At 42.4% G+C, this 12061-nt stretch overlaps 1 protein-coding gene across 1 annotated transcript in view; it reads left to right on the top strand.

Annotated features, from left to right (window-relative positions):
• The first annotated feature begins 657 nt into the window (after positions 1-657).
• LOC145352985 (superoxide dismutase [Cu-Zn]-like) overlaps positions 658-12061 on the top strand; it is a 29971-nt gene continuing 18567 nt past the window's right edge. Inside the window, exons 1-2 of the mRNA XM_080203291.1 lie at positions 658-732; positions 6166-6262. Coding sequence (XP_080059417.1) covers positions 658-732; positions 6166-6262 — 172 coding nt within the window. The remainder of the gene's footprint in view (positions 733-6165; positions 6263-12061) is intronic.

The following is a 12061-nucleotide window of genomic DNA, read 5'->3' as shown; positions in this document are numbered from 1 at the left end:
ACATGCTAAATTTTCTTAGTCTTCTGAGAAAGTAGAGGCACTTGTGGGTTTTCTTAACTATGATGTCAGCATGGGAGTAGCAGGACAGGTTGTTGGTGATGGCAGAAGGATAAAGAGCCAGAGGAGATTCTATTTAAGGTGTCTGGCATCAAAAAAATGCAACAGCAGCAGGAGGAAAAGCTTCTACGCAGCATATGGTTAGGATCTGGAATTCACCGCCTGACAGTGGTGGATGGAGATTCAACTGTGGCTTTCGAAATAAAACAGAAGAGGAATATTTTGCAGAGCTGAGTGGGACCAGGAGAATTGGTCTCGCAGAGAGCCGAGACGATGCGTTGCTCCACGGTTTTTACAAAAGTTTTTTTTCTTATTTAATGTCCTAATTTTCTTACCCTCGACTTGTACTCCTTTTTTAGCAGTTGTCCACGCCAAGCTATCTTGGTTCAACCACACACGATTCCCAGTTGGGTGCCCACAGGGCACTGTATTTGAACAATTGTAACCCAAGCGGGAACCTGCCCCTCAATGGGCAGTACCGAAGTGCGCATGCGTGCTGGGGGGCCGGTTTGGGGGGGGAGAGTGAGAGCGCAGCAGTGCGGCTGCGCAGTCAGTCCAACGCCAGCCTGACCGTTACAGGCGGAGTGAAGTCTGCACGTTATGGAGGTTACGAGGGCCATTTGCGTCCTGAAGGGTCCCGGCTCAGTCAGCGGAACAATTCGTTTGAAATCGGGCGTGAGTGATATTTATTTTAAACCTGATCCAATGGTGAATTAGGTTTTCGAGGCCAGGTGACGGTTGGGTGGAGCAGACACGTGGTCCACTTTTGAATGAAGCACCTGTTGACGGCGCCACGCATGTCCATTTCTCATCAATCAGTCCACGTGTCCGGCTTTTCATACAAACACTGACCTTCCCCTTCCTTCTGGGCCTCGCTCCTTGTTTGTGTAAATGGTGCCGGACCACCAAACAGCGCAAGCTGCTACCCCGAGTTGGGCACTTACTGAACGTGGTGGCATCAAACCTACCGGCGGCCTCGGTCGGAATGGGGCGCTTTTGATTTGATTTATTATCGTCACATGTATTAGTGGTAATCCAACCATTATGTTGCAACTGTGTCTCTACCTATATATTCTGTGATGTGGAGATGCCGGCATTGGACTGGGGTGGGCACAGTAAGAAGTCTCACAACACCACGTTAAAGTCCAACAGGTTTATTTGGAATTATATTTGGTATATATGCTGTGTTTGTGAAACCCACCTTTCCGCTCACCTGGTGAATGAGCAATGCTCTGCAAGCTTGTGATTCCAAATAAGCGTGTCGGACGTTAACCTGGCATTGAGACTTCTTACTGTGCTCAACCCCGTCCAACGCCGGCATCGCCATAACATGTATTAGTATACATTAAAAGTATTGTTTCTTGCATGCTATACAGACAAAACATAGCGAAGGAAAGAAGAGAGTGCAGAATGTAGTGTTACAGTCATAGTGGGAGTGTAGAAAAAGATCAACTTAATGTGAGGTAGGCCCATTCAAAAGTCTGATGGTAGCAGGGAAAAAGCTGTTCTTGAGTCGGTTGGTACATGTCTTCAGACTTTTGTATCTTTTTCCTGAAGGAAGAAGGTGGAAGAGAGAATGTTTAGGGTGCATGGGGTCCTTAATTATGCTGGCTGCGTTTCCAGGGCAGTGGGAAGTGTAGACAGAGTCAATGGATAGGAGGCTGCATTCATGACCCTTTGAAGTTTCTTGCGATGTTGGACTGAGCAGGAACCATACCAAGTTGTGATACAACCAGAACAAATGTTTTCTATGGTGTATCTGTAAAAGTTGGTGAGAGTCATAGCTGACATGCCAAATTTCCTTAGTCTTTTGAGAAAGTAAAAGCGTTTGCAGGCTTTCTTAACTGTAGTGTCAGCATGGGGGTCCAGGACAGTTTGTTGGTGATCTGGACGCATGAAAACTTGAAGCACTCAACCATTTCTACTTTGCCCCCACTGATGTAGACAGGCATGTCCTCCACTACATTTCCTGAAGTCGATGACAATCTCCTTTGTTTTGTTGACATTGAGGGAGAGATTATTGTCGTCACACGAGTTCACCAGATTCTCTCTCTTCCTGTACTATGTCTCGTTATTGTTTGAGATTCAACTCCAGTGGTGGTGTCACCAGCAGACTTGAAAATTGAGTTGTAGGGGAATTTGGCTACACCGTCATAGGTGTGTAAAGTAAAGACTGAGGATACAGCCTTGTGGACCACTGGGGTTGAGGATGATTGGATGAGGTGTTGCCGATTCTTACTGATTGCTATCTATGGGTTAGGAAGTTTAGGATCCAGTCACAGAGGGAGGAGCAGAGCCCCAGGCCTCAGAGTTTGAAGATGAGTTTCAAAGGAATAATGGTGCTGAAGACTGACATAAATATCTTTGTTATCTAGGTGTTCCAGGTTTGACTGCAGGGCCAAAGAGATGGTGTCTGCTGTTGACCTGTTGTGGCAGTAGGTGAACTGTAGTGGAACCAGTCAATCTGGGAGGCTGGAATTGAGTTGTGCCATGACTAAACTTCCAAAATATTTCATAATGATAGATATCAGAGCCACTGGATGATAGTCATTAAGGCACATTGCTTGGCTTTTCTTCAGAACCTGGATAATGGTTGTCTTCTTGAAGCAGATGGGGACCTCAGTTTGTTGTAAAGAGTGGTTGAAGATGTCTGTGAATACCCCCACCAGCTGGTCCATGCAAGATCTGAGCGCTCATCCCGGTTATCCACCTGGGCCAGTCACTTTCCATGGACTGACCTTCAAAAAGTCTGCAATGGTGACCTTGGATACAGGTTATTCGGAGGCTTCCGGGATTGAGGGGGGGGGGATGTGTGTGCTCTTGCTGACCTCTTGTTCAAAACGGACATAGAATGCATTAAGCTCATCAGGGATTGGTGCGTTGGTATTGGCAATTTTATATGCCTTCTTCTTGTAGCCTGTAATGCTTTGCAGACCATGCCACAGTTGGAGGAGGTCCATGTGGCTAGCCTAGGACTCTAGCTGGGTCCGGTATTGTCTTTTGCCACAGCATGAGAAAAGTGGGGTGGTGAGGTGAGTGCCAAGGAAAAATTGTGAAGTGCCTGATATCGGGGAGGGTGGCAGCTGTGTGTATATTTTTGTTCTTTCATGGAATGTAGGCTTTGCTGGCTAGACCAGCATTTATTGCCTCATAAGATAAAAGCAAAGTACTGCGGATGCTGGAATCTGAAACAAAAACAGAAAATGCTGGAAAATCTCAGCAGGTCTAATAGCATCTGTGGAGAGAGAATAGAGCCAACAATTCAAGTCCAGATGACTCATCGTCAGCTTTTTGTTTCAGATTCTACCTTTCTCTAATTGCCTTTCGACTGAGTGACTTGATAGACTATCTCAGAGGGCATTTAAGAATCAGCCATAATGATTGTGTCTGGCATGTGTGGATGTAGGTGTGCTTCGATAGGGTCTGGTGCACGAGTGTGCATGTCTTCCTGTTTGGAGTGTGTATGCATAAGTTTGGCGTGTGCATGCACATGGTTCCGTTCGGAGTGTGGGTCTGTTTGATTTGGTTTTTTCACATGTATTAGGATACGTGAAAAGTATTGTTTCTTGCAAATTATAGAGACAAAACATACTATCCAAAGAATACATACGCGAGAAGTAAAGGAGGGGGTGCAAAATTTAATGTTATAGAACATAAGAAATAGGAGCAGGAGTAGGCCATCTAGCCCTTTGAGCCTGCCTCGCCATTCAGTAAGATCATGGCTGATCTGAAGTGGATCAGTTCCACTTACCCGTCGGCTCCCCATGACCCTTAATTCCCTTATTGATCAGAAATCTATCTACCCGTGACTTAAACATATTCAACAAGTTACTGATAGGATGAAAAGAAAGATCAGATTAATATGTGATAGGACCTTCAAGAGTCAACAGGGAAGAAGCTGTTCTTTAGTTGTTTGCTACCTGTCCTCAGACTTTTGTATCTTTTCCTCAATGGAAGAAAGTATTTCTGGAGTGCCTGGGGTCCTTGCTTTTCGGTAGCTGCTTTCATGAGGCAGAAGGAAGTGTAGATGGAGTCAGTGGATGGGAGGCTGGTTTGCGTAATGGACTGGACTGTGTTCACAACTCTTTCCAGTCTCTCCTGGTCTTGGTCAAAGAGGGAGCCATACCAAATTGTTATGCGTCTGGAAAGGATGCTTTCTGTGGTGCATCTGTAAAACTTGATAAGAGTTATAGTGGACGTGCCGAATTTTGAGTTGATTTATTATTGTCACGTGTGTTAATATGCTGTGAAAAATATTACTTGCACGGTATATAGACAAAACATACTGTCCATAGAGAAGGAAATGAGAGAGTGCAGAATGTCGTGTTACAGTCGTAGCTAGGGTATAGAGAAAGATCAACTTAATGCAAGGTAAGTCCATTCAAAAGTCTGACAACAGCAGGGAAGAAGCTGTTCTTGAGTCGTTTGGGTCGTGACCTCAGACTTTTGTGTCTTTTTCCCAACGGAAGAAGGTAGAAGAGAGAATGTCCGGAGTGTGGGGGTCCTTAATCATGCTGGCTGCTTTGCCGAGGCAGCGGGAAGGGCAGACAGAGTTGGTGGATGGGAGGCTAGTTTGCATGATGGATTGGGCTACATTCATGACTGTTTGTCGTTCCTTGCGGTCTTGGGCAGAGCAGGAGCTATACCAAGCTGTGATACAACCATAAAGAATGCTTTCTATAGCACATCTGTAAAAATTGGTGAGAGTCGTACCTGACATGCCAAATTTCCTTAGTCTTCTGAGAAAGTAGAGGTGTTTGTGGGCTTTCTTAACCACAGTGTCGGCATGGGGGGAACCAGGACAGGTGGTTGGTGATCTGGACACCTAAAAACATGAAGCTGTTGACCCTTTCTACTTCGTCCCCGAATTTTCTTAGTCTTCTGAGAAAGTAGAGGCATTGGTGGGCTTTCTTAACTATAACGTGATGTGGAGGGACCAGGACAGATTGCTGGTGATCTGAACACCTAGAAATTTAAAGCTCTCGACCATCTCCACTTCATCACCTTTGATGTAGACACGGCATGGCCTTCGCTACATCCCCTGAAGTCAATGACTATCTCCTTCATTTTGCTGACATTGAAGGAGAGATAATTGTCATTGCATCATTTCACCAGATTTTCTATCTCCTTCCTGTATTACGTCTTGACATTGTTTGAGATCCGACCCACTATAGTGGTGTCATCAGTAAATTTGCAGATGGAATTGGAGTGGAATTTGGCCATGCGGTCATAAGTGTATGAGGAGTACATAAGGTGTTGAGAACATAGACTTGTGGGGCACCGGTGCTGAGGATAATTGTGAAGAATATGTTATCGCCTATCCTTACTGATTGCGGTCTTGGGGTTAGGTAATCTAAGATCCAGTCGCAGAGGGAAGAGCCCAGATCTGGGCCGTTGAGTTTGGAAATGAGTTTTGTTGGGATAATAGTGTATAAGGCTGAGCTGTAGTCAGTAAAAAAGTGTCCTTGTTTTCAGGTGTTCCAGTGTGTTGTGTGTATGTGTGGCTCCAGTTTGGAGCGGGCTGTGTGTGGCTACTGTTTGCAGTGTGTCATGTATGTGTGTGGCTCTTGTTTGCACTGTGTGTGTGGCACTTGTTTGGATCGTGTTGCTTGTGTGTGTGTGCGTGTGAGTGATTCTTGTTTGGAGCGTGTCGTGTGTGTGTGTGTGTGTATATATGGCTCCTGTTTGGAGCGTGTCCTGCATGTGTGCGCGTGCACGGCTCCTGTTTGGAGCTTGTCCTGCGTGTGTGCGCGTGCACGGCTCCTGTTTGGAGCGTGTCCTGCGTGTGTGCGCATGCACGGCTCCTGTTTGGAGCTTGTCCTGCGTGTGTACGTGTGCGACTATTATAGCATTGACGATGAGGATGAATCCATTGAGTAATTTTTTTTGGGTGTGCATCCTTCGTTGGAACTAGTGTTCTGATGGGAAAAGTACATCTCAGATATCACAATCTGCCTCACTTTCCTCTAAACACTGCTGTGCAAACACTGACTCACTTGCTGTGTGTTTTCAATTTTTATTTCAATGTTCAGGCATTTGCCTTTTTTAATATTTGTTAATCCTGGAACTGGAAAAAGTAAGCCTAACAATTATGTATTTATCTTATAGGAAGGTGGACATTCGACTTCCTTAACAGGAGAAATTTTCGGATTGACTCCTGGAAAACATGGATTTCACGTGCACACATTTGGTGACATTTCTCAGGGTATGGATAGTTACTTGTCGTGTTGATATTTGAAGGAACATGGCAAAAGATATTGGGCCAGAAATTGCAGGGAAAGTATTTGCAGTATATCCAATTCTGCAGGGTAAAAATGTCATTCAATCCTCTGCAGATTACTGGCTGAATTGTACCATTCCTCATTAGCTTCACCAAGTTGTTAAAAAGTTTGTTTCCCTGTGAGGCTTCTTGGTGAGTTAATGGTGATCGTGAAATTGCTGCATTTACATTATATATTTTTCCTACGGCAGCCTTTTAGGATTGATAATATTCTAAGTTTATTGAATGGACATGATACTCAATATTTGGCACAAGAGATGGATGAAGCTGTGGGGTCTCATTTTCTTTCTGTCTCGGCAGTCTTTTTGTGCCAGCCTTACCATCTACTTTCCTATTTTGTATTGTAAGGATCAGGAAGGAAAGCTTTATAATTCTCAGAAGATGGTCTTAAAATCAAATGTAAATGAAATAGATTTATGTCAGAAAATAACATTCAGACACAATGGGTAGGGTTTTCTGGTCTTGCTCGCTCTGAAACTGGAAAATCCCACCTGAGATCATGGTCTGGTGAAATCTGGTATTTGCAACAAGACTCAAAGAGCATCAACCCACTGGAAGTAAAATTCACCTCGATGTGAATGGCTTTCTTGAATCACTGCAGTCCATGTGATGTAGGTACACACACTGCAGTTTGGAAGGGAGTTCCAGGATTTTAACCCAGCAGCAGTGAAGGAATAGCAATATAGTTTTAAATCAGGATAGTGTGCCACTTGGAGGGAAACTTGCAAGTAGTGGTGTTCCTATACATTTAATGCCCTCGTCCTTATAGATGATAGAGATAACTTTAAATGTTGCTGACAAAGGGGGCTTAGTGAATTATTGGGCATGGAAAACACTGGTGACATTGTGTACTGGTGATGGAGAGAGTGAATGTTTAATATGTTGGCTGGGGTGACAATCAAGTAAGATGCTTGGTCCTGGAGGGTGTTGAGATTCTTGAATTTTGTTGGACTGCACTCATCTAGGTAAGAGAGGAATATTTCATTACATTCCTAACTTGTCTTACTTGCATAGAATTACCAGTCCTTGCCCTAGTCTTATGACAACACAGTTTAGTTTCTAGTCGATAGTAATCACCCCTCTTCCTTGGATGTTAATGGTGGGTGAGTCAGCAATTGAAAATCTAAGATTCATGGTTAGATTCTGTCATGTTGGAGATGGCCATTACTTGGCAGCTGTGATGTGAATATTACTTCCTAATTATCAGCCCAAGCTTCAATGATGTACAGGGTTTGCTGGATACCGACTACTTAAAATCTGGAGTTGTGAATGTTGTGCCATCACAATATTATATAATATGGTGAATGTCCCCAATTCTGATCTCAAGTTGTATAAAATTTTAAGTTTACTTATTAGTCATAAGTAGGCCTACATTAACACTGCAATTAAGTTATTGTGAAAATCCCCTAGCACCTGTTTGGGTATATTGAGGGTGAATTTAGCAAAGCCAGTGCACCTAACCAGCACATCTTTTGGACTGTGGGAAGAAACTGGAGCACCCAGAGGAAATCCATGCAGACACGGGAAGAACGTGCAGATTCCGCATAGACAGTGATCCAAGCTGGGAATCAAACCCAGGTCCCTGGCGCTGTGAGGCAGTAGTGCTAACCACATCATTGATAAAGCAATTGTAGATGTTTGTTCTTAGTGTGCTACCCTGAGAACTCCTGCAAATGTCTTTCCACAGAGATGATTAACCAACAACCATAATCATCTTCCTTTATCTGAGGAATAACTCAAACTATTGAAGTTTTTTTCACCCAAATTCCCACTGACTTCAGCTTTATTAGGGCTTCTTGGTGTCACACTCAGCCAAATGCTACCTTAATGTCAAAGATAGTCACTTGCACTTCTTGAATTCAGCTTTTTGATCCATGTTTGGCCTGGAATCGAGCGTTATTGGCAGTACCCAAACAGCATTAATGAGCAGGTTGTTACTAGGTAAATGTCACTTGATAGTGAGGATGCTGGTGACACCTTCCATCACTTTGCTGAGGAAGAAGGACTGATGAAGCAGTAATTTGCTGCATTTACTTTGTCCTGTCTTTTGTGAACAGGATATATCTATGCAATTTTCTGTACTGTTGGGTAAATGCCAGAGTTGAAATTATTGCAACAGCTTGGCTAAGGACATGACTAGTTCTGGAGCATTAGTATTCCGTACTATAGCCAAGATATTATTATGATCCCATAGCCTTTGCTGCCCATTACCTTCATCTGGGTGTTCTTATCGAACAATGTGATATGAATAGGCTGAGTAACTTACATTGAATGAAGTGATCTAATTGAGATTTACAAGATTTTGAAAGGATATGGCATGGTAGACCCCGAGATATTGTTTCCTTTGTTTGGGGAATCTGGAAAACGGGGCGCAATTTCTGGATAAGATGGCAATCATTTAGGACTGACATGAAAGATTTCTGCCTTCAAAGGATTGTGAATCTTTGGAATTCTCTACAGCAGAGGTTTGTGGATGCTCTGTTGTTGAATATATTTATAAAAAGATTTTTGGTTTGTCAGGGAATCAAAGGTTATTAGGAGCAGGCAGGAAAGTGCAATTGAGACAGAAGATTAGCCAAGATCATATTGAAAAATGGAAGAGGCTTGAAGGTATATGGTGTATTGCTCCTCTTATTTATGTTTTGAGCTCTGCCACCATCGAGGATGTGGATAATTGTGGAGCCTCCTCCAGTACCATTCATCACTGGACGTGGCAGGATTAGAAATAAAAAATGTTAAATAGTAGAAATAAAAACAGGAATATGTTGCTTTATTCCATGTGGCTATCCTGCAGAAACATAAATATAATTTTAACAATATATAATACAACTTTGATCTGATCTATTGGTTATGGGGTCATAGAGAGCTTCCATTTCCACTATTTAGCAAGCATGTCATGCTATGTTGTAATTCCTTCAATTCAGCACTTCATTTTTAGGTCTGCTTGGTCCTCCTACAGTCTAACATTGGTTCACCTAGTCCCCAACTTAATAGTAATTGTTGAGAGAGGGATGTCATGACCATGTTTGTGGTTTAATACAGTGCTGTTGCTGATAGTCCGCAGCGCCTTATTGTTGAGTTCTGAGTGTGTGTTGAATCTATTCCGTTTTAATACGTTGGTACTACCACACAACATTACCAAGTGTAGAAGAAAATGCTACTTCGTCTCCACAAGCAATGCAGTGGTCACTCCTACAAATGCAGAGGCATCTGTGACATACTGATTGATAAGAGGATGTGATCATAGGAATTCTCCTCTTGGTTCTCTCATTATCTGCACAGATCCAGTTTTATTCCTTACATGGTTTTGTGTCACATTTTGTCCTATAACACTTCTCTGAAGCCCCTTGAATTATTTTATGTTAAAGGCCCTATATAAATACAAGCTGACATTGTCTGACAATCTCCTTAAACCCTCTGAGTACCATGGGTTCCTCCCATTTTAGCCTTTTGCATGTTTCCAATTTTAATCGTTCTACCATTATTGGCTGCACCTTCAGGTTTTTGGGTCATAGACTCTGGAGTTTCCTTCCCAAGTATCCTTAAACCTACTTTTCGCCAAGCTCTTCATCACTTGTTCAAATATATTGTTATATGGCCCACTGTCAAATTTTGTTTGATCCTGTGAGGCATCTTGGGATGTTTTACCATGTTAAAATACTATATAAATGCAAGTTGTTCTATAAAATGAGAAACAAAATATGCTGTGTAAGTAACACTTAGTTTCTTCTATTCTACTGCAACCTGAATGATGTGGAAGCATTAAATGAAAATAATCCCCCCATCACGTCACATTTGTTCATAGCAGCTAAAATATCTCAAGGGTACAAAATCCAGATTTAGGTTTTCACTCGGCCCTTTTTCCTCATTTTGAGCAACCCAATTTTTGGGGGGCAAATGTTTAGTTTTTGGATTGTAGTTTTTTTTGTTATAACTTAGTTGTGCTTTGGGATTACCAATCTCAATCTGCTTCAGTTTATTGTGCTTTTTCAAGAATACATACACAGCTGGAATCTTGCCCTTCAAATCTTCCAGCTCAGCTCTGATATGAACATTTTCCTGTAGAAATGAGTCATTTACCTTCAGCTTGTGCATTTCATTGCGCTGATGTGGTTTGCAACTATCTTGTGGCTTACTTGAATATTGTCTCCCTTTCTCTGGGGTCTTCTGTCTCGCTCATTCTTTTGTTTCCCTTTCTGGATTAATTTTCTGCCTTTTCCTTGGGATCTCTTATTGTCCTTTCTCTTTTGGCATGTTCAGGGTTATTAGCCCAAGCTTTAGACTTGCCTCAACTGAAATGAGTGGCTATTGCGTCCCATCTATGATTGAGAACGTGAGATCTACCTTTCCTGCCATTGCATTGAGCTGTCAGACTAATTTGTCCTCTGGTTATGAGTATAGTACCATGATATAGCTTTAATCTTACTTTTGAAGACTTACTTTTGAAGACTTCATGTTGAGCCACTTACCACAGATCTGTGAAAGGCATTATGTTGCATGACATCTGTGTCTATCTGATAACTTATTTGCTTGATAGTCTTCTTCTGCAGTCATCACCAGAACAATCATAAACCTTTTGTCTCCTGTAGACTTAAGTGAACCAACCTGTTACATCATGAATAATTCTTCTTCAAACTCACTGCTGACATTTCTCCCATGGCCATCTTGTTTTGCTTTTTTCTAGCCAAACACTAGTGTTCAAAATGATTCTGCTCCTTACAGTTATAATAGTGTTTTCCCCATGCTGCCCTCAGCAGTATTTGCAACCTGACCTTTGTCTGCGACTTGCTCCACTCTCTTGGCTTGGTTTGTCACTCAGCATAATGAATCCCCTGGTATGCTGTAGTTGGAATTTCACAACGTGTGCATTTCAACACATGTCCATCACCTTCTTTAGCATCAGTTTCTCATCTTTCAGTCAACTTGCTCTCACCATGCCCAAGACCAATCTATCTTTAATCAGATCATCTTTCAGCTGCCTGAATTCACGTGATTCTGGCAGTTGCAGTCATGTATTGTTCACTGGTCTCATTTTCACCCTGAACTCTAGTGTTGAATGCATATTGTTCATATGTAACATCTACTCAGGGTTCAAAATATGTGATCAAGGCATTCTCAACCCCTACTGTCTGTTTTCTCTGCTCATCAGTTAGATTTAGTGTGGTAGCAGTCCCATCCCAACAGTGTTAAAAATTTAGCTACTCTTTACCTTTTAAGGCTTGTTAATTCAGTCTGTTGCAATCTCATAGTTTTGCCATTATAAATGTAAAGTTGCCAGTTTTGTCACATATCACTATTCATTTGATGTTTTTACTCACTCTACTCACTCACTAAATTACTTGCAACATTTGCATTCCTTTTGTCCTTTCTGCTCTGTCTTCTGTATTTTTAAAGTAGCTGTCTGTACATTGTAACCTTTTGGTTGCCTTTCTTAGCTGTGTTTTCTCTCTGCATCATTTCATTAGTCTGTTTGATTTTTTTTACCTGTTCATGGCATTTTAATGATCTCCCACTACTACATTCCTATTCTCAGATTCACTACCACACTCCTACCCAAGACCCACTATTGCACTCTGATTCTCAGACCACTACCACCCTCCTACTCTCTATTCTATAACACCCTACTACCTAAGACCCACTGACTGCACTCCTATTCTCAGACCACTACCACACTTCTACTCTCGGACCTACTATCACACTCTTATTCTCAGATCTAGTGAGCGG

This window comes from Carcharhinus amblyrhynchos, chromosome 15, assembly GCF_965287045.1.
Source record: "Carcharhinus amblyrhynchos chromosome 15, sCarAmb.v2.hapA, whole genome shotgun sequence".
NCBI lineage: Eukaryota > Metazoa > Chordata > Chondrichthyes > Carcharhiniformes > Carcharhinidae > Carcharhinus > Carcharhinus amblyrhynchos.
Note: the sequence above shows the minus strand (reverse complement) of the source record. Positions and strands in the feature narration are given on the sequence as shown.